The sequence below is a fragment of the Eretmochelys imbricata genome, chromosome 9 (assembly GCF_965152235.1).
Source record: "Eretmochelys imbricata isolate rEreImb1 chromosome 9, rEreImb1.hap1, whole genome shotgun sequence".
NCBI lineage: Eukaryota > Metazoa > Chordata > Testudines > Cheloniidae > Eretmochelys > Eretmochelys imbricata.
Genome location: NC_135580.1, coordinates 69,552,474 through 69,573,766, shown reverse-complemented (window position 1 = coordinate 69,573,766; position 21,293 = coordinate 69,552,474). Strand labels below are relative to the sequence as shown.

The 21,293-nt window shown below is 40.8% G+C and overlaps 1 protein-coding gene across 1 annotated transcript in view; it reads left to right on the top strand.

Moving 5' to 3' along the window:
* The window catches only part of PCDH11X (protocadherin 11 X-linked), a 667,082-nt gene that overhangs the window by 399,662 nt on the left and 246,127 nt on the right, over positions 1-21,293 (top strand). Inside the window, 1 exon segment of the mRNA XM_077826378.1 lies at positions 7,364-7,435. Within this exon segment, the coding sequence (XP_077682504.1) occupies positions 7,364-7,435 (72 nt within the window).

Sequence of the window (21,293 nt, the reverse complement as noted above, 5' to 3'; positions counted from 1 at the left end):
TTCTGAAAACTGACGATTTATTCCTACACTTTGTTTCCTATCTTTTAACCAGTTACCAGTCCATGAGAGGACCTTCCCTCTTATCCTGTGACAGTTTACTTTGCTTAAGAGCCTTCGGTGAGGGACCTTGTCAAAGGCTTTCTGAAAATCTAAGTACACTATATTCACTGAATCGCCTTGTCCATGCACTTGTTGACCCCCTCCCCCAAGGAATTCTAGTAGGTTGGTGAGGCATGATTTCCCTTTACAAATACCATGTTGGCTTTTCCCCAACAAATTATGTTCATCTACATGTCTGACAGTTTTGTTCTTTATTATAGTTTCAACCAGTTTGTCCAGTACTGAAGTCAGCCTGTAATTGCCGGGATCACCTCTGGAGCCCTTTTTTAAAATTGGCGTCACATTAGCTATCCTCCAGTCATTTGGTACAGAATCTACACAGTTAGTAGTTCTGCAATTTCACGTTTGAGTTCCTTCAGAACTCTTGGGTGAACACCAGCTGGTCCTGGTGACTTGTTACTGTTTAGTTTATCAATTTGCTCCAAAACTTCCTCTAATGACCCCTCAATCTGGGACAGTTCCTCAGATTTGTCATCTAAGAAGAATGACTCCTGTTTGGGAATCTCCCTCACATCCTCAGCTGTGAAGACTGATTCAAGAATTCATTTAGTTTCTCCGCAATGGCTTTTATCATCCATGAGTGCTCCTTTTGCATCTCGTTCATTCAGTGGCCCCATTAGTTGTTTAGCAGGCTTCCTGCTTCTGATGTATGTAAAAAAAATTGCTGTTACTTTTTGAGTCTTTGGCTAGTTGTTCTTCAAATTCTTTTTTGACCTTCCTAATTATATTTGCCAGAGTTTATGCTCCTTTCTCTTTTCCTCACTGGGATTTAATTTCCACTTTTTAAAGGATGCCTTTTTGTCACTGCTGCTTTTACTTTGTTGTTTAGCCACGGTGGCACTTTTTTGGTTCTATTACTATGTTTTTTTTTTTTTAATTTGGGGTATACATTTAAGTTGAGCCTCTATTATGGTGTATTTTAAAAAGTGGGATAGGAAAAGGCAGTATTGACTTGTGGATGAGAAATGTGTGATCAGGAAAGGTACTGTGAGGAAAGAGTTTGGGAGGCAATCTGAGTGGGAGTAGGAATTACTTGACATTCATGGAAGAGAGCCTGGGGAGTTTCTGAGCAGCTCAGACAGAGTATACCAGGGAATGGTGGAGGAAAGGGTGTGGTGGAAGAAAAAAGGGTGTGAAACCACTGTGGTTGAGACCAGGAGGGAGAACTGGACCAGGTGAGGGGGCCAGGGTGGAGGAGAGGACAAATGTTGTGGTAGCATATTTCAGCATCTTCTCTCAGACCATGCTCCAACATTCACAGCCAATGTCTCTAACAGGGAAGACATGGTATAGAATATTATATTTTCTGGTACTGTAGCAAACCAGCCTCTCTCTTTGTAAAGCTGCAGTAATAAATAGATTAAGTCTAATAGTGTAGAGTTGTTGTAGGTTTTTTGGTTGTTGTATTGTACAAATAAAATTATTTACTGTAGGGTAATGACCCATTTGCTTTTTAATTATACTGGTCTTTGGTAATATTCCCACAATCATCCACTTACTCTGCATTTGCAGGGAACTAGCAGACTTTCTTCTTCCCACACAGCTTGATGAAATATGGTATCCTGTTGGAATTCAGTAGGGTTTCAATACCTTCATAATTTAATCCCAAACATTTTCTTTTTGTTCCTTTGCCCTGATGCCCTTTAGGCTTATTTGCACAGAGAACCTATGACTTCTGGCCAGGTTAATATTGAGCTACAGAGTTCATTAATGCCTTGTAAATGTAACTTTTTAATGAACCTGCAGAAAATTAGCTTGGGTCAGTTCTAACTTGTTTTGACTGCAGCGCTGGTTTTCAACACTGACCCTTGGGGGTCCACAGACTATGTCTAAAGCAGTGGTTCCCAACTAGGGGAACCGCTTGTTCAGGGAAAGCCCCTGGTGGGCCAGGCTGGTTTGTTTACCAGCCATGTCTGCAGGTTCAGCCGATCACGGCTCCCACTGGCCGCTGTTCACCTCTCCAGGCCAATGGGGGCTGCAGGAAGGGCGGCCAGGATGTCCCACAGCCTACGCCACTTCCCGCAGCCCCCATTGGCCTGGAGTGGCGAACCATGGCCAGTAGGAGCCGCGATCAGCCGAACCTGCGGACGCAGCAGGTAAACAAACCAGCCCAGCCCACCAGGGGCTTTCCCTGAACAAGCGGTGCCCCTAGTTTGGAAACCACTGGTCTAAAGGGTCTGCAAAAGGTTGTCATTATCATAGAACAGTGCTTTTCAACCTGGGGTCTGCGGATCCTTGAGAATCCACAAACTATTTTCTAAGATTTCCAAAGGGGTCCGCACTTCCATTTGAAATTTTTTATGGGCCCGCAAATGAAAAAAGGTTGAAAACCAATGGACTAGAGGGAGGAAAGCTAGGTTTAAAAAGAAATAAATGGGAACCTGACAGCTACTACTTTTAATTCCAGTTCTAACTCTTAGCTTCTCAGAGTACATCAGCCACCCACAAGTCATCAGATGCTTCCATAAAATGGAGATAAATGTTACATCAGGCTTAGGCCATTATTTATTCTGTGCTTGCTTGTTTATAAAATTGACAGTATGGGAGCAGGCATCTGGTTGTCTGGTAACTTCTCTTTTTGCACATATCCAGTCCAACTACACAGGTTAGGACTCATTAATAATTTACCCCCTTCCTCAAGGAATTACATTTAATTAAATGGTGAACATATATTCACAGCAATTTTAATTTATTTTTTGAAGGTTGAGTAGCACACATTTTTGGCACTTGTCAGAGTCTTAGAGTGAAGTGGCTGTTAAAACAACACGGTGACACTCAGCATTATCCATTAAAAACTACAAGAATTGTTTTATAACACTGTGGCATCATGCCACTTGCATTTCCCTAGAAATGGGCGCTTGGTTGCTAAAAACAAGACACAATAGTGCTTAAATTGAGACAGTGATTATTTTAAATAACAACTGATAATATATATGATGCTTACTTCTGCAAAAGGCAAGGTAGAAGATTGTCAAGTATAGAATTCATACTATGGGTGAAAAATAAAATCAGGATCCTGACCACTTGTTTCTCTTGCCACTTCTTGAAAGAGAAAGGATGCTAGCCTTGGCTTCCTGTTCTATGCCCTTTCTAAACATATTTTTACTCCTGTGGTGGTACTATATGAGTGGTGGCTGGAGTGATGATCACATTTCTTTTACGATACCTAGTTCACCAAGGGTGGTTTGCGTGTTGATTTGTTAATGTTTGAAAGCCACTCAGCAAAGTATAAAGTGTTGGTGCATGCACGCAATTTTTTCAAAAGTTACATCCTCAGGGCTTGATCCAAAGTGCACTTAGGTAGGGTTACTGTACGTCCGTATTTTCCTGGACATGTCTGGCTTTTTGGTTTTTAAATCGCCGTCCGGGAGGAATTTTTAAATATCTAAAAAAGTCCGGGATTTTGCCATTATTATTTTTCCCCAAATAAGAGTTGATCTTTGAAGAAAGAGAGTGAATGTTGATCATTCTAGAAAGAAAGTGAAAGTTGATCACTTGAGAGAGTGCCCACTTTTTCCCCTAGCTCCCAGCGCTTGCGCCGCGAAACAGCTGTTTCGCACAGCTGGGAGGAAGGGGAGAGGAGGGGGAACGCGGTGCGCTTAGAGGAGGAGGCGGGGCCAGGGTGGGGATTTGGGGAAGGGGTCCAATGGAGCAGGGAGGGAGTGCAGTTGGGGTGGGGAAGGGGTTGGAATGGGGGTGGGGAAGGCATGGAGGTGGGGCAGGACTGGGGGTGGGGGGCGTGAGCACATCCCCCCTCCCCCATGGAGTGTCCTCTCTTTTGAATGTTCAAATGTTCAAACTTAAGTCAATGGTAGTCTTTCCAGTGACTGTTATGGATTTTTGCTCATAGTTCTCATTTATTACGAAAAAATAACTTATCTTAAAGAGTTTTGCATTGCATAAGGATAGTGCCCAGTTCCTCTTCCTGATCTCAGTCCCTCTCTTTGTTTCCAAGCATCTTCCTGTTCCCCCTCCTGCCTCTTTCTGTAGTACTCAAGTTACAACTGGTTTTGAAGTTTCTGGAGACTGGAAAACTGACCTGGAAATTTTATGAAAACATGTTTTCCTGATCAGATTTGTGGCATTTTCATTTCAGATCATAGCTGGCAATTCCCTATGACAGTGTTTCCCAAACTTGGGACTCCGCTTGTTCAGGGAAAGCTCCTGGCAGGCCGGGCTGGTATGTTTACCTACCGCGTCCACAGGTTTGGCCTATCGCGGCTCCCACTGGCTGTGGTTCGCCGCTCCCAACGGGGGCTGCGGGAAGTGGTGCGGGCCAAGGGACGTACTGGCCACCGCTTCCCGCAGCCCCTGTTGGCAGTGGCGAACCACAGCCAGTGGGAGCCGCAATTGGCTGAACCTGCGGACGCAGCAGGTAAACAAACTGGGCCTGCCAGCCAGGAGCTTTCCCTGAACAAGCGGCGTCCCAAGTTTGGGAAACACTGCCCTAGGAAAAGAACAGCCTTTCTTGCCGGTATTTGAGCAGTTCTGTTGCCTTTCCTGGACAGAAACTGGAAGTGGAAAACCAGGTAGCCAACATTTCCAAACCTCATTAGAAGGATTTTTGGAATTTGATACTAAAAATGGACAAAATATTTGGAAGGGTTCTTATTTTATCAAAACTAGTTAATAAATATTTTAAGTATTTCTACAGCACCTAACACAATGTGTTTCTCATGACATTTGCCACTAGGTAGTACCACAGTAAATGTATTTACTACTACTACTAACTAATGATATATACACATGTGTGTTGTTTATTCGGCTTAAAAGTAGAATATATTTACCTATACTTGTGTATATATGAAAAAACATCGCTTTCCCCCACAGAATATGAAACAAATATGCCCCTTTTAATTGGATTTGATTCACACTAAATCTGGTATTTTTTTCCCTCAGAGAAAATTAATCTATTCATTGTCATATTTGAACACTGAATCATGTTCAGTTGTCATCACATCATCCAACACCACAGGCAAATGACAGGGATGTGTAATTGTACAATTTTAAAACAAGATGCTCCCCCCCACCCCCACCATCTGCAGCCATTATATAATCTACCATAATTAAATTCTCTGTTTATTTCCATGGTCATTTGAACTTGGCACTCTCAGTAATCCATACAAACAGAAGATAGCTGAGGTAGCCTACAGACTGTGTTTTTGACATCCTTCATTTTAATCAGATACTTAAAATATATATTACCAGAGACAGCAAATCTTTTGGCTGATCACATTTCTATGTATTTATACTGCACTACTCGCCATGATCTGAGACACTCATATGTGACACTGTTGTGCTGCATTATGACATGTCATTAGGCTCTCCCATAACATGGCATGTCAGAGTGTAAACTTTCACAGCTACGAAAATAAAGATGTCATAATAAAATCTGTCCCTTAATAGTGCCTTTTGTCAGAGGATGGTGATGAACTTCACAAAAGTGTATATTTCTCCTTTTACAGATGGAGAAACAGACAAGAAGCAGGTATGTGACTTGTCCATGGTTACACCATGAGTCATAAGCAGAGTCTGTGATAAAACTCAGGTTTCTTCCATCCCAATCCTGTGCTCTAACCTTTGGATCATGCTGTTTCCCTCTTGGGAGTAATGTATGGGTTCATGAACCATCTCTGTCTTTAGCAGGACTGCTAAATTTGATTGCTGTCTTGAACAACACTACAGCATGTAATATTTCTTAGGAAAGTCCAAAACAGAAATCTTGTACAGAAGAACATATAAAATGAGAAAATGCACAGCTTCCATTGATAGAACTACTGTTAATGAAGTCTATATTAGTCTGAATGTTGTAATAGCATACTCCTGGGATACTTTTATCAATTATTATTGTGTATCAGTCTCTGTGTGAGGATAGATATATTTATTTGACCATTTATCTAGGAAAATTTATTTAATGCTTCCAGCCAACATTCAGTTTAGTTCTTCTAGTTTTATTGAAAAATCTTAGTCAATGCCCTTCAGGATGTCAGATGATGTCTTACTATTTACCAAATCTATTATTCTGCAGTATATAGCAAGACACTGCCAAAAATAGGTAGTGACTACTTTAGTGTTATGAAAAGTGTGATGTTTGCTATTTATCTTCAGACCTGTTATATATGTGGGTAGGCATAATATACTCACACAAGACTTTAACAATGACTCTCTGGTAGTTGAAATTGCACTCAATCCCTATACTCATAAAATCCAAAACATTTATGAGCAGAGCTGAGCAATTATACACATTGACAAGTTGGCAGGGTGATTTGGAAATGTCAGTAATTTACTTGGGAATATGAAGAGTCAGCAAATATAATTCTTCAAGGGCTCCTTTAAGTCATCTGATTGTAAAGACTTTTGATTTGGGGTCAGTCTTGCCACTTCTTTAGAATTCTCAGAGTTTAAGGGTCAATGAGCTATTAAACAGCACATCCTTCTAAGCTCCTATTATAAAGAGCTTTAAGGAAAGGGAAAGGCTATCCGCCAAAAGCATGAAAGAAACCTCAATAACACAGTGTTTAAAAAGTAGGTGTTTTGGAGGGGCTTTCTGTTTGATTTTTGTTTTGTTTTTGATAGGCCACACTTAAATTAATTGCAGTTGCTTTGTGGGTAACAGATGTTATATTCATGGTATGTCCTCGCTTGCCAAAATAAATGAGGCGTGGCAATGTGGTCTACTGGACAGGACACTGAACTTGAAATCAGGAGTCTGGTTTCTATTCCAGATTCTTCCACTGGCTTGTGGTGTGGTGATGGGAAGGTCACGTCTCTTCTCTGTGCCTCAGTTTCCCCATCTGTAAACGCTTTGAGATGTTTAGATGAAAATTGCTGTATCAGAGCTATCTATTACTTTTATATCTAATGTTATAAAAGAGCTTTCAAGAAAGACTGAAAAAGTGCTGCTGTTCAATTCAACAAAGCATGAGATTCAATCTTGTTGGGATTCCTCACTACATTACTGCTACATTAAAACTGGGTTATGTACTGAGTCCAGAAAAAAAGGACCTATCCCAAAAAGAAAAGGAGTACTTGTGGCACCTTAGAGACTAACAAATTTATTTGAGCACGGCTGCGACTCTGAGACCTATCCCAGTGACCTCTGGAAATGTAGGCATTTCTGGTTGACGATCATTGTCTGAATTTTATGCATGTCTTGTAATTTGTACTTTACAATAGAAAATGAGTGTTCATATGAATGTTGGCTGAGCAGATAACCTGACACATTTTTTTCTCCCTTCAAAAGCACACAAAAGAGAAGGGAAGACCCCAGAGCCCTTTGAAAGAGACAAGCCTGGAATCATGGACTCAGCCCCAGGTAGGTAGGAACCACATTATTGATAAGTTTCTGTGTTTGCCTCTGCTCCCCAGTAGCATAGTAGTGTTCATTTCTGTGAGTCTTAACAGTATCAATTTGAGTCTCCAAAGAAGCACTGTAATGGGTAGCTCTGTGGTAGGTAGCATCATGTGGCATTTGCTTTAGGTTCTTCTATGAGAGTCCCATGGTTAATGTGGCTGTAAGTGCTATGTTATTTGGCTTAGCCCTCTTAAGAGCTGCTTCCTTTTTCTCACCCCCTCTCCTCCCTCCCCCGCCCCCCCCCCCCGCATGTTTCATACCCTCAAAAAAATATAAGGATGTCAGCTCACGTCATTCATGGACCTTTTTCCTGACACACATCATTATAATGGGGGTTGAAATAAACCAGTGACAAAATAGAAATTTAAAATTAAATCAGTATCCAAATGGTGTCTTAGGAAATTATGAACAGCTCATTAACTTCTGGGATAGAATTCTATTTAAGCCTACAGAATGACAGCTTAAAGCGAAGGCTCATGAATTTGACATATTAAATCTTAAGGTCCAACAGTTTGACCCACCAGAAAAGATGTGGTGCTTATTCAAATCAGAAGACAGGGAGGTGGATGAATGAGAATATTGATATGCAACATTTACCTTCAGGAACACACAATGCTTTATAGGATCCTATTTTGGAGTATTTACTTTGGCAAATCATTTATTACTAATTTGTGTATTATGCTAAATTTAGGAATTTAGAGCCATTTCCTTTATTTGTCTCTTACATATCAGCCCTGCCTTCATTTATGTATAAATATTGGATGGGGGTGTCGGAAGAGGACTGACCCACTGTAATTACAGTGCTCTTGTACACTTGGTAATTTCTGCCTATAGTTCTGCCAGACGTTTTACACTGTGAGCATTCCTCTCAAGTAGCTCTGCCTTCACTTAGGGCCTGATTTTAAAAACGAATTATGTATTGGAGCCCATGACATTTTACAATCATATTTATTGCAAGTGTATGCAGAAAATCCAACATGGGAACTCACAATTGGAACTGAACATCCACTTGTGTTCTCTCAAAATAGTTTGTGTGAACTTTTGCAGTAAGTGAATGTTTACATGAGGCATGATGCTGACTGTTCATGCACCTCTGGGCTTGCTCCTTGAAAATCAGCATCTCATTATCTGAAGACTTGATTGAGGTCTGATGGACATGGGATTGAATTACTGCTGATTTTGAATGATATGCTCTTGAACTGTGCTTGCATATATACAGATATCCCTGTTGCTAGGTAAAATGTGCATGTGAAATGAAAGTAAAAGCCTTGAATCATTAGCTTCCAAAGCACAGGACTTTAGGCCTTAAGCTAAAGGAATAGTTATGAACAATAAAGATGACCTTTATTAGGGACAGTTGTATACACGCACCAGCCAATATGTTGCATTCACTCATGCTGCATGGGATTTTTCAATATATTATGTTTGCCATTCCATATCCATCTATCTCAGATTAGGAACAAATCCTTACTTTACTTCATATTTGCTTGTGTGGCTGAATAGCTTTAAAAATGTAATGTTTTGGACACTCATCTTACTTAGTTATTTAGAAAAAAAATTAAACCAGATACAATTTTTATGAGTTTTTTGTTGGGATGGAAGAAATGTGATCAACAAAATGTAAAACACTGAGGCCATTATCGTAGCAGAAAATTAAATTAGTTGTTAATTCTTTCATGGATGTAATTCAGGCTACTGCAAATCCCTCCTTAGACATTTTATATAAAGTGAGTGAAAATTCATGGTACTGATAAAGGCTTTGTCTGTTTTATGAGCAACGGGCAAATGGCACAAATGGTGCCCATAAAGCAAATTGGTTCCCAACTCTAAAAGCAAGCAGAATATGCTTAAAATCTAGTGGGAAGCACCACAGGAAGAAGCAACTGCTATTTATAGGAATATGATATTTAGATGGGGCTGAATGAGTGCCTCTTTTCTAAAAGGGATACTCAACAGTTCTCTTGGAATTCATAGAAAAATTCACTATGTTATTTGTATTATTTATTGAGAATTCAAAGTCAGCCACTTAGTAGCAGGTTGCATTTTATCAACAAAAGGAAATAAATCCTGCAGCCTGTAGCACATCTTCAGTGTTCAGAGGCCAATCTGGTCACATGCACAATCACTGAAGCAAACACTACCACATCTGTGTCCCGATGACAGGAAGTGGAGACACAGGCAGATATTGGTGTTTGGACAGTTTTGCATATAGAGAGTAAGACAAGGTAAGTGTTCTTGTGGGGGTGTTTCTTTGTTTTCAGTTCCATTGTGGTTTTGGTCCTCCCCAAAAAAATTCCAGCCAATTATAGCAGTTATAAATAGACCCATAAGCCAGACAGTTTGAAATTCAGTTGTCCTCTTCCAGGAAAACTGAATCCCAGCAAAGCTTTCTCAGTGACACTTCATTGCATGGGTGGAAAAGGAGTCTCGTCAAAGCCATGGATTTGTGGTTCCGAACACACAGTCAAAATCCTTTACCTCCACTATGACCCCTAATTAATTCAAACAGTTCTCTGTTGCTCTCACTATGAACCCAGTGATTTGAAATTGAACTTTCCTGTGTGGAACATAAAACATATGACAACATCAGGAAACGATTATATATAGTTCTCCGGTAAATTTTAGACAAGATTTTTGCAGAGGAAGAGAGCACCAGGAAAAGGGTACATGATAGTGACTGCTAAGATGAGCTTCTCATCAGTTTATACACTGTATTGAAATGTTAAATACCTTGTATTGTTGTGGTTACGTTTTCTTGCTGCACTGCCTGATTAAACATTTGGCTGATAAACTGTGTCAAGGTTATTCAAAACTGCGTCAGCTGCAGTTAAGAATACATGCAAATAGCCTAGATTTCTGAGGGTCAGGTAGACATAGGGCAATTTAAAGTCAAACCAAGCTCTAGCATTGGGTACTCTCATTTATAGTGTTTTATGTCAGCATCGTGGATTAAGAGGTCAAGGGGGAGGGAGAATTAACCTAGAGCAAGAAAGAAGAATGCTAAGGGCTGAGATCCAGTTTAATAGGATAAGTAATGGGAACAATGCCTGGAGTTGGCTAGATAAATTCTGTGGCAGTGGGCACCTGCCAGCTTTTGCCACTAAGGCCAATAGGGTGTAAATACCATTGTGTCAATTTCAGATTTTTTGTGTGCATTATTAAACTTTCCTCTGTTCACACTCTTTGCACTGTCTGCACTCTGTATCTAAAGTACCCAAGGAATTTCAGAGATGGTTGGTAGCATTACATGAGAGGAGGGAAATGAATGGCAGTTGAATCTTTTCTATGTATTTCTTTTTAAGCACCTAGCCTAACAACTCTAGGCACTTTATACCTTTAAACATAAGCAAAGGCAAACAACAAAGATTTGTTTGGTCAAAATCCAGACTAACAAATATAGCAAATAACCACTCTTAACTGATCACCCCGTATCCCTCAGCCCATATTCTCAACCAAAACCCAGAAGATGATGACACTGGAGGTCAACAACACCCTCTTCTCACAAAACACTAGAAAAAAAAAGACCTTTCTTCAGGAAGGTTAAATGTCCAGTGATTAAAATCTCACTTATAATTATTCCCAGCTGGCATGTACATCACCGTGTGTTTTATAGACCAGGTAGTGCAAGGTATGGGATGTTGGTTATTTATGATGACCTGATGTTGCTGAGGAGCCTGACTGGCAGGTGCAATGAAATACATAGGGATAATTTTATCGAGTAAGTATGACCCTTTCTCTTTACAAAGCAAAATAAGGGAACTGCGTTTCTTTTTTTTTAGTGAGCAGAATTTTTTAATAGGAAGGGGAAAAAAACCCACACTCACACTGCAAGCCTAATTACAAGTGATGGAGCGTAGTATTTTTCTTCACAGTTTTAAAGAATCACTTTTTAATCTTGGAACAGTGGATAACAACATCACTAATCCAATATTTTAACAGTAAATACATTTGATGATGGGAATTGCTACACTAATCTTATATCCCGCCACAGTACAGTTAAGAAATCCACAGGGGTTTTACTAATCATTTTTCATAAAGTAAATCAACTTGTGTAATTCTTATGCACTCTCAATAGCCTGTAGCCACAGATGGAGCTAGGCACAGAATTTTTGTCTTTTCCGTAAGTGCTTTGCACCCTGACCAGAAGCCAAACCATCCCTCTCATGTTAAAACACACAGGGAGGGGCTTTTGGAGGGAAAATCTCTGAGTATTCTTTCAGGGAGATTCTCTCACTTTGTGCTGTTGGGGGCTGGAGCTGGATAGACTTCTCCCCACCCCCATGGTAAAAAGGAGCCATTGCTGTGGACATTGAGCAGCCCCCATTTATGGACAGATGGGGAGATCTGCTAAGCTATGAAATTCAGCACACAGCAAAAGACAAATATATCTCCCAAATTGAAAATGTGAACCCTAATATTACTATTAGATTACGCATTGGAGGCATTTAGTACTGATGTATCAGTTCAATGGATCAACATACCCTTTCTGTGAATGTAAGAACCTCTTGCTTTGCCCTGTATATGAGTTCAGGCCCTGGACTTACTGGGTGATGAAACATTAGAGAATGTGGTTCATAAATGTGGTTCAGTATGGAACAGTCACTGTTATTTTGCAAAACCATCAACATTTAAATAATTAGAACTTGTATCTTAGACTCATAGGACTAGAAGGGACCTCAAGAAATCATCTAGTCCAAGCTTTTGCACTCATGGCAGGACTAGGTATTATCTAGACCATTCCCAACAGGTGTTGGTCTAACTTGCTCTTAAAAATCTCCGGTGATGGAGATTCCACAACCTCCCTAGTCAATTCTTCCAGTGCTTAATCACTCTGACAGTTAAGATTTTTTTCCTAATGTCCAACCTAAACCTCCCTTGCTGCAATTTAAGCCCATTGCTTCTTGTCCTATCCTCGGAGATTAAGAAGAAATTTTTTTCTCCCTCCTCCTTGTAACAACTTTTCATGTTCTTGAAAACTGCTATCATGTCCCCTCTCAGTCTTCTCTTTTCCAGACTAAACAAACCCATTTTTTTTCAATCTTCCCTCATAGGTCGTGTTTTCTAGACCTTTAATCATTTTTGTTGCCCTTCTCTGGACTTTCTCCAGTTTGTCCATATCTTTCCTGAAATGTGGCTCCAAGGACACAATACTCCAGTTGAGGCCTTGTCAAGGTTCCTCCCCCACTCTGAACTCTAGGGTACAGATGTGGGGACCTGCATGAAAAACCTCCTAAGCTTATCTTTACCAGCTTAGGTCAAAACTTCACCAAGGTACAAAATATTCCACCCTTTGTCCTTGGATTGGCCGCTACCACCACCAAACTAATACTGGTTACTGGGGAAGAGCTGTTTGGACACGTCTTTCCCCCCAAAATACTTCCCAAAACCTTGCACCCCCCCCTTTCCTGGGAAATGTTGGATAAAAAGCCTCACCAATTTGCATAGGTGACCACAGACCCAAACCCTTGGATCTGAGAACAATGAAAAAGCATTCAGTTTTCTTACAAGAAGACTTTTAATAAAAATACATGTAAACAGAAGTAAAGAAATCCCCCCTGTAAAATCAGGATGGTAGATACCTTACAGGGTAATTAGATTCAAAACATAGAGAACCCCTCTAGGCAAAATCTTAAGTTACAAAAAAGATACACAGACAGAAATAGTTATTCTATTCAGCACAATTCTTTTCTCAGCCATTTAAAGAAATCATAATCTAACACATACCAAGCTAGATTACTTACTAAAAGTTCTAAGACTCCATTCCTGGTCTATCCCCGGCAAAGCAGAATATAGACAGACCCACAGACCCTTTGTTTCTCTCCCTCCTCCCAGCTTTTGAAAGTATCTTGTCTCCTCATTGGTCATTTTGGTCAGGTGCCAGCGAGGTTACCTTTAGCTTCTTAACCCTTACAGGTGAGAGGAGCTTTCCCCTGGCCAGGAGGGATTTCAAAGGGGTTTACCCTTCCCTTTATATTTATGACAGGCCTAATCAGCACGGAGTAGAGCAGAAGAACTACTTCTTATGTCTTATTTACAACACTGAAGCTCATACATCATAGAATGATGTTTGCTTTTTTTGCAATTGTGTTACACTGTTGACTCATACTTAGCTTATGGTCCACTATGACCCCCCAGATCCCTTTTCCGCAGTACTTCTTCCTAGGCAGCCATTTCTCATTTTGTATGTGTGCAACTGATTGTTCCTTCCTAAATGGAGTACTTTGCATTTGTCCTTATTGAATTTCATCCTATTTACTTCAGACCATTTCTCCAGTTTGTCCAGATCATTTTTGAATTAATTACCATTTGCCCGTTACACCCACCTTATAGTAGCTCCATCTAGGTTGCATTTCCTTAATTTGAGTATGAGAAGGTCATGTGAGACAGTATGAAAAACTTTAGTAAAGTCAAGATATACCACATCTGCCACTCCCCCCCACCTACAGGACTTGTTACCCTGTCAAAGAAAGCTAACAGGTTGGTTTAGCATGATTGTTGACAAATCCATGCTGACTGTTACTTATCACCTTATTATCTTTTAGATGTTTTCAGATTGATTGTTTAATTATTTGCTCCATTATCTTTCTGGGTACAGAAGTTAAGCTGACTGCTCTGTAATTCCCTGGGTTGTCCTTATTTCCCATTTTATAGATTGGCACTATATTTGCCCTTTTCAAGTCTTCTGGAATCTCTCCCATGACTTTAAGCTGACTGCTCTGTAATTCCCTGGGTTGCCGGGTTGTCCTTATTTCCCTTTTTATAGATTGGGACTATATTTCTCCTTTTCCAGTCTTCTGGAATCTCTTCCATGACTTTTCAAAGATAATTGCTAATGTCTCAGATATCTCCTCGGTCAGCTCCTTGAGTATTCTACGATGCATTTCATGAGGTCCTGGTGACCTGAAGACATCTAACTTGTCTAAGTAATTTTTAACTTGTTCTTTTCCTATTTTAGCCTCTGATCCTACCTCATTTTCACTGACATTCACTATATTAGATGTCCAATCACCACCAACCTTCTTGCTGAAAACCAAAACCAAGATGTCATTAAGCACCCCTGTCATTTCCACATTTTCTGTTATTATTTCCTGCCCCCCTCATTTAGTAACGGGCCTACCCTGTCCTTAGTTTTCCTCTTGCTTCTAATATATTTGTAGAATGTTTTTTTGTTACTTTTATGTCTCTAGCTAGTTTGATCTTGTTTTGTGCCTTGGCCTTTCTAATTTTGTCCCTACATACTTGTGTTATTTATATTCATCCTTTGTCATTTGACCTAGTTTCTACTTTTTGTAGGACTCACTTTTGATTTTTAGATCATTGAAGAGCTCCTGGTTAACCCAGGGTGGTCTCTTGCCATACTTCCTATCTTTCCTATGCAGTGGGATAGTTTGCTCTTGTGCTCTTAATAATGTCTCTTTGAAAAACTGCCAACTGTCTTCAATTGTTTTCACTTTAGACGTGCTTACCATTGAATCTTACCTACCAACTCCCTAAGTTTGCTAAAATCTGCCTTCTTGAAATCCATTGTCTTTATTTTGCTGATCTCCCTCCTACCATTCCTTAGAATCATGGACTCTATTATTTTGTGATCACTTTCACCCAAACTGCCTTCCACTTTCAAATTCTCAACCAGTGCCTCCTTATTTGTCAAAATCAAACCTAGAACAGCCTCTCCCCTAGTAGCTTTCTCCACCTTCTGAAATGAAAAAATGGTCTCCAATACATTTCCAGAACTTGTTGGATAATCTGTGCCCTGCACTGTTATTTTCCTAACAGATGTCTGAGTAGTTGAAGTTCCCCATCACCACCAAGTTCCGTGCTTTGGATGATTTTGTTAGTTGTTTAAAAAAAGCCTCATCCATCTCTTCTTCCTGGTTTGGTGGTCTGTAGTAGACCCCTACCATGACATCACCCTTTTTTTTTTTACCTCTTTTATCCTTACCCAGATACTTTCAACAAGACTGTCTCCTATTTCCTCAACCTCAGTCCAAGTATATACATTTTTATTATACCAAGGCAACACCTCATCTCTTTTTTCCCTGCCTGTCCTTCCTGAGCAAGCTGTACCCTTCTATACTAATATTCCAGTCATGCGTATTATCCCACCAAGTCTCTGTCATGCCAGCTATGTCATAGTTGTGTTTATTTACTAGCATTTCAAGTTCTTCCTGCTTTCCCCCCATACTTCTCTCATTAGTATACAGACATCTAAGATACTGATTTGATTTCCCCCCAGATCTGTCTTCTCTCTCTTTTATTCCCGCTATAACAGTTCATGCTCTCCCCAAATTCTGACCCTTCTCCCAGGTCTCGATGTTTTTGACTTACCTGTGGGCTTTGGTCACATGTCCCGCTTCGAACCTAGTTTAAAGCCCTCCTTACTAGGTTAGCCAGTCTGTATCCAAATATGCTCTTCCCCTTCCTCGATAGGTGGACCCCATCTCTGTGTAGCAGTCCTTCTTCTGGAACAGCATCCCGTGGTCAAGGAAGCTGAAGCCCTCCTGGCAACACTATCTTTGCAGCCAGGCATTCACCTCCAAGATGCATCTGTCTCTGCCTGGGCCCCTAGCCTTGACTGGATGGAATGAAGAGAATACCACCTGTGCTCCCAACTCCTTCACCCTTCCTCCCAGAACCCTGGAGTCACTTCTGATCTGCTGAGGATCACACCTTGCAGTATCAGTAGTGCCCACATGGATGAGTAGCATGGGGTAGTAGTCAGAGAGCTGCAAGATGCTCGACAATCCCTCTTGCCTAGGGGCCCCTGGCAGGCAACATACCTCCCGGGATGCCATGTAAGGGCGATAGATGGGTGCCTCTGTCCCCCTCAGAAGAGAGTCATCAACCACCACTACCTTACATTTCCTCCTGGGAGTGGTGGCTGCGATCATCCCAGCCTTGGCTTCTCCTCCTCCAACTTTGGGGGTGATTCCTCGTCGCTCGTTGCCAGGGCAGCATAATGGTTTTCCATAACCAGGGTGGCTGGGTTGGGGGTAGGGGTGGAGCACTGCCTGCTGCCAGAAGTTACCAGCTGTCAGTGTCCTCCCTGTGACAGAGCCATATCCTCCTCTCCCAGTGGTGTGACATCAGTCCTCTGTAGCTGGATAGCTTCCTCAGCCTTGGATATTTCCATATGAATACTCTCAAGGAATTCCCCTTGGGCACGGATGCTCCTCAGCCTAGCCACCTCCTTCTGTAGCTCTCCCTCCTGCTTCCTGAGAGATTCCACCAGCAGGCACCTTTCACAATGGATGGTCCCCCTAGCCTGGCGTTCTGAGAGTAGGAAATGCAGGCCAGAGTCTCTGCAAGTCCACACCAGGATCTGGGTAGAGGCATCCATGGTTAGGTGTCTGTCTGGATACGGGCACAGGTGGAGGAGACAGGAGCAGTATTGGCACTGGCAAACGGCCCTAACCATAGCAATTATATTATGATTCCCTCCTACAGACTCCCTTTCTAGCTCCCCTGTTCGCGGTCCCCTGTTCGCTAGCTATCTTCTATGTACTTACTATTATAAAGTGCAAAACATAAAATTCAATATATTGGATTTGTGTGGAAAACCTCTTGATTAGTGACCTCTTCTGGAGACTAGTGGTAATCTTGTCTTCTGTTCTTATGCTAATCTTCTACATTCAGCTCCCTTCAACCCACAGAAATGAAGGCATTTTCACAAAGCCTGTGTGCATATATAATCTGGACATATCCTGTTTACTCAGCTGGCCACTTGAGCCTTTAAGTTTCTAAATTAATGGAAGTCAAGCTGATGCTGAAGCTTTCTTCTTAACCCATTCTGTTGTGCTTAAGTATTTGTATCCCATAGCGTACGGGTTTATCAATCACCCCAAAAGATATGCCTTTTCTAGATATATCTAGGCCAGTGTTTCCCAAACTTGGGATGCCACTTGTTCAGGGAAAGCTGCTGGTGGGCCGGGCGGGTTTGTTTACCTGCCGCGTCCACCAGTTCGGCCAATCACGGCTCCCACTGGCCGCGGTTCACAGAGCCTAAGAGGACAGCCCGTTGCCAACTGTATCCACATATCTATTCAGGGAACACCATAATAGGGCTTAATCACATCAGCCACACTATCAGAGGCTCGTTCACCTGCACATCTACCAATGTGATATATGCCATCATGTGCCAGCAATGCCCCTCTGCCATGTACATTGGCTAAACCGGACATTCTCTACGTAAAAGAATAAATGGACACAAATCAGACGTCAAGAATTATAACATTCAAAAACTAGTCGGAGAAGACTTCAATCTCTCTGGTCACTCGATTACAGACCTAAAAGTCGCAATTCTTCAACAAAAAAACTTCAAAAACAGACTCCAGTGAGAGACTGCTGAATTGGAATTAGTTTGCAAACTGGACACCATTAAATTAGGCTTGAATGAAGACTGGGAGTGGATGGGTCATTACACAAAGTAAAACTATTTTCCCATGTTTATCCCCCTACTCCCCCCCCCCCCCCCGCCACTGTTCCGCACACGTTCTTGTCAACTGCTGGAAATGGCCCACCTTGATTATCACTACAAAAGTTTTTTTTTCTCCTGCTGGAAATAGCTCACCTTTTCTGATCACTCTCGTTATAGTGTGTATGGTAATACCCATTGTTTCATGTTCTCTGTGTATATAAAATCTCCCCACTGTATTTTCCACTGAATGCATCCGATGAAGTGAGCTATAGCTCACGAAAGCTTATGGTCAAATAAATTTGTTAGTCTCTAAGGTGCCACAAGTCCTCCTGTTCTTTTTGCAGATACAGACTAACACGGCTGCTACTCTGAAACCTATAAAATATGTGCGGAAGTTGGCCATCCAACCTTTTCTTCCAACTGCCAGACACAGTTTCCTTTTTTAGTTGCAACTCCAGGTAATAGTAAAGTACCTGTACTAGCTATGTTTAATGCTAATCTTAATATACAAATATTTTATCTGAAAAATCAGGCTATGGACCTGCAGGGTGAATGGGAGGACTAATTATTTATTGGCACTGAGAATTAACTTTGTCAAGTCTAGAAACTGAAATGATCAGTTTCCAATCTTTGAACATTTTTGTTATTGTTCTAGAGTAATTTTCAGAGAAATGGAAGCCAGTTTGCCCTGTAAATACTGATACAGACAATATCACCTCATTATATACTGCAGAAATATGAGACACCTAATGCCAGTCAGTCTAAAAAGACTAATGAAATAAGATTTCTGTGGATGAATGTTCAGATAAATAAACAGGACTTTCTTATTCCTTTTAAAAAGCTATTTAGCAAAAATCAATCAATCAAAAAATAAAATAAAATGAATGAATTAATAAAAATATCTGTACGAGTCAGTTACAGAGCTGTGAAATGCAACATTTCCTAATTTAATTTGTGTGTTCCTTTATATTAATTGCAGGAGATTGTGCACTTACCTCATTCTAACTAAAGGGGGTAGTCCTTGGCAATTGATTAGGTAACTCATATTCTTAAATATTATTATACATTGTTACTGGCAGATTTGGAAAAGGAAGTTAATTTTCTAGCTTAAACCTGGAAAAGCCAAAAAAATCAGAGTCAAAACTGAAATTATCCTCCTGTCCCTAATTCCCGTAAATGGTACGGTCACTTTAAGTGGTGCCTTGGAATATGATGCTTGACTGCATGCTACATACTGCAATGTCTATGCTTAGTTAACTTGGCTAAAGATGGATTTTCATCCTTAACAATTTTTTTTGATCTGTGTTGAATCTAAAATAAAGCCTTTGCAAATGAATGTAGTTTTAGTTTTGGTAATTAAAATGAAGGCCCACACATAGAAAGAACATAGCTGTTTGGGTAGCCTGCCCTCCATAATTATTTGTATTTTTTTGTTATTGATCTACTGACATCTTAGTTCAGGCTTGAGTCTCCAGATAATTATAACTTAAAATGAGCTGCATGCCTTGATAAGCAACCACTCCAGAAATACAGTTAGTTGCAACATAAGAGGTTTCTCTGAGACCTTAGTATTGCTGTTGCATACAGGCACTAAAAATTGGTCAATTGAGTGGGTCTTGAGCAGCATCAGCAAAAGAATCAGCAACAAAGGTAAAAAAGAAAAGGGTGGGGGTCATGAAATCAGGAATCTTCTGTGAGCACTTAACTCCTTATTGATTTCAGCAGGGAGGCCTTATGAAGAAAAAAATCCCATTTGGTTCAAGTTTACCTATCAGTTCCTCAGTCCAGCACATAATTATATGATAAAAACTGTCCAATTTCAGCTAAGCCACAATTCTATTATAAGCTGTTAAGAGCTAATTAAAATAAATGAGTATTCCATAGACAAAGATTCCAGTGAGTTTGCCTCTGGTACATCAACACTGGCAATTACTAGACCCTTTTCTCTAATTGTCTTGATACAACATGTGATATAAATTAAAGCAAAGCATTTTCAAGGGAGATAGTAAGTCTGAAGATTGAACAGCTGCTCTTTTGCCCAACCATTAACTTCATTCCTGCTTCTCCCAGGGTTATGGGAAGGTCCATGTTAGACTTCTGTACATAATTGTTTGCAGTGTTGTTGTAGTTATGTTGGTCCCAGGATATTAGAGATACAAGGTGGGTGAGGTAATATCTTTTATTGGGTCACTTCTGTTGGTGAAAGAGACAAGGTTTTGAGCCACACAGAGCTCTTCTTCAGGTCTGGGAGAAGTGCTCTGTGTAGCTCAAAAGCTTGTCTCTTTCACCAACAGAAGTGGCCCAATAAAAGATGTTACCTCACTTACACTGTATCTCTTTTGTACTAGCTCATGTGTAGCCCAACCATGTGAGGGAGCGTGTGTCAGTGTAACACTTTCCAGGGTTAAGCAAGGTGTCCGGGGGTGGATCGCCACCATTTACTCACAGTGGGGTGCCCATTTGGGGAAACTGTCCACAATTACCAGGTGCTGGCAACACAAGCGTGCCTCTCGGAGCTCTGTGAGCCCCATCTTTCCCTTTGCAGACTAGCAGTTAGCCCACCATACTGTGTTACACGTGAGTGCCCAATTCCTTATCTTCTGGACATCTGCCATGTACACAGAGCCACTGCCTCCATGGAAGCAGTGTATCTCCGTTTACTGGCTTCACCTCCATTCAGCACTCTCTGTTTAACAAGGCACTTAGATGTATCTATAGTAAAACCAAATTGAAATTTATTTGGGAGCTTGAAATAAAGATTTAAATAAAAGCAAGCTCTAAGGATTTGGAAACATGAGGTTACAGATAAAAAATGTAAAATGCAATCTATGTCTATACTTATTAACAAGTTACTTTCCTGTCTAATAAGATATTTTTCACGCAGTGGTCAGTCCTCACAGCGCTTGTCCAGTCAAGAAAGCTTGCATTCCCATGAAACACTCCTGTTGACAGAGTGTCTCCTCTGTAATGGTTAACATCTTGTGTCCTTTCTTCTTCTCTGGTACAGTTACAGAATATTGTCTCTTAGCCCAGGCAGTCCTCAAGTTGTAGGCTTCTGTTGAGGTTCTCTTGTCTTTGTAAACACTCAAATCTGTGTCTTGTCCAAACACTAAACATAGAGCTTGGGCTAGCTCCACGGTTGTGTATTGTTCTCAGTGTTGATTGAGTCAGCCCTGAGATTCCCCTGCCTCAGGTATGTTTCATTTCCAGCAGTTTTGGAAGGCAGTATGCTACATGTTACATAACTGTAACATTGTTTCCTGTACAAGCATTAATTCTTAGCTTTTGGCAGAGACCATATATGGCCCCTTTTGGTAAAATACTGAGAAGCTGTTTGGACACAGGGTGATATAACTGGGAATGTCTATGTCACAGTCAGGTTTAGGTCTGTATCTCAATAGA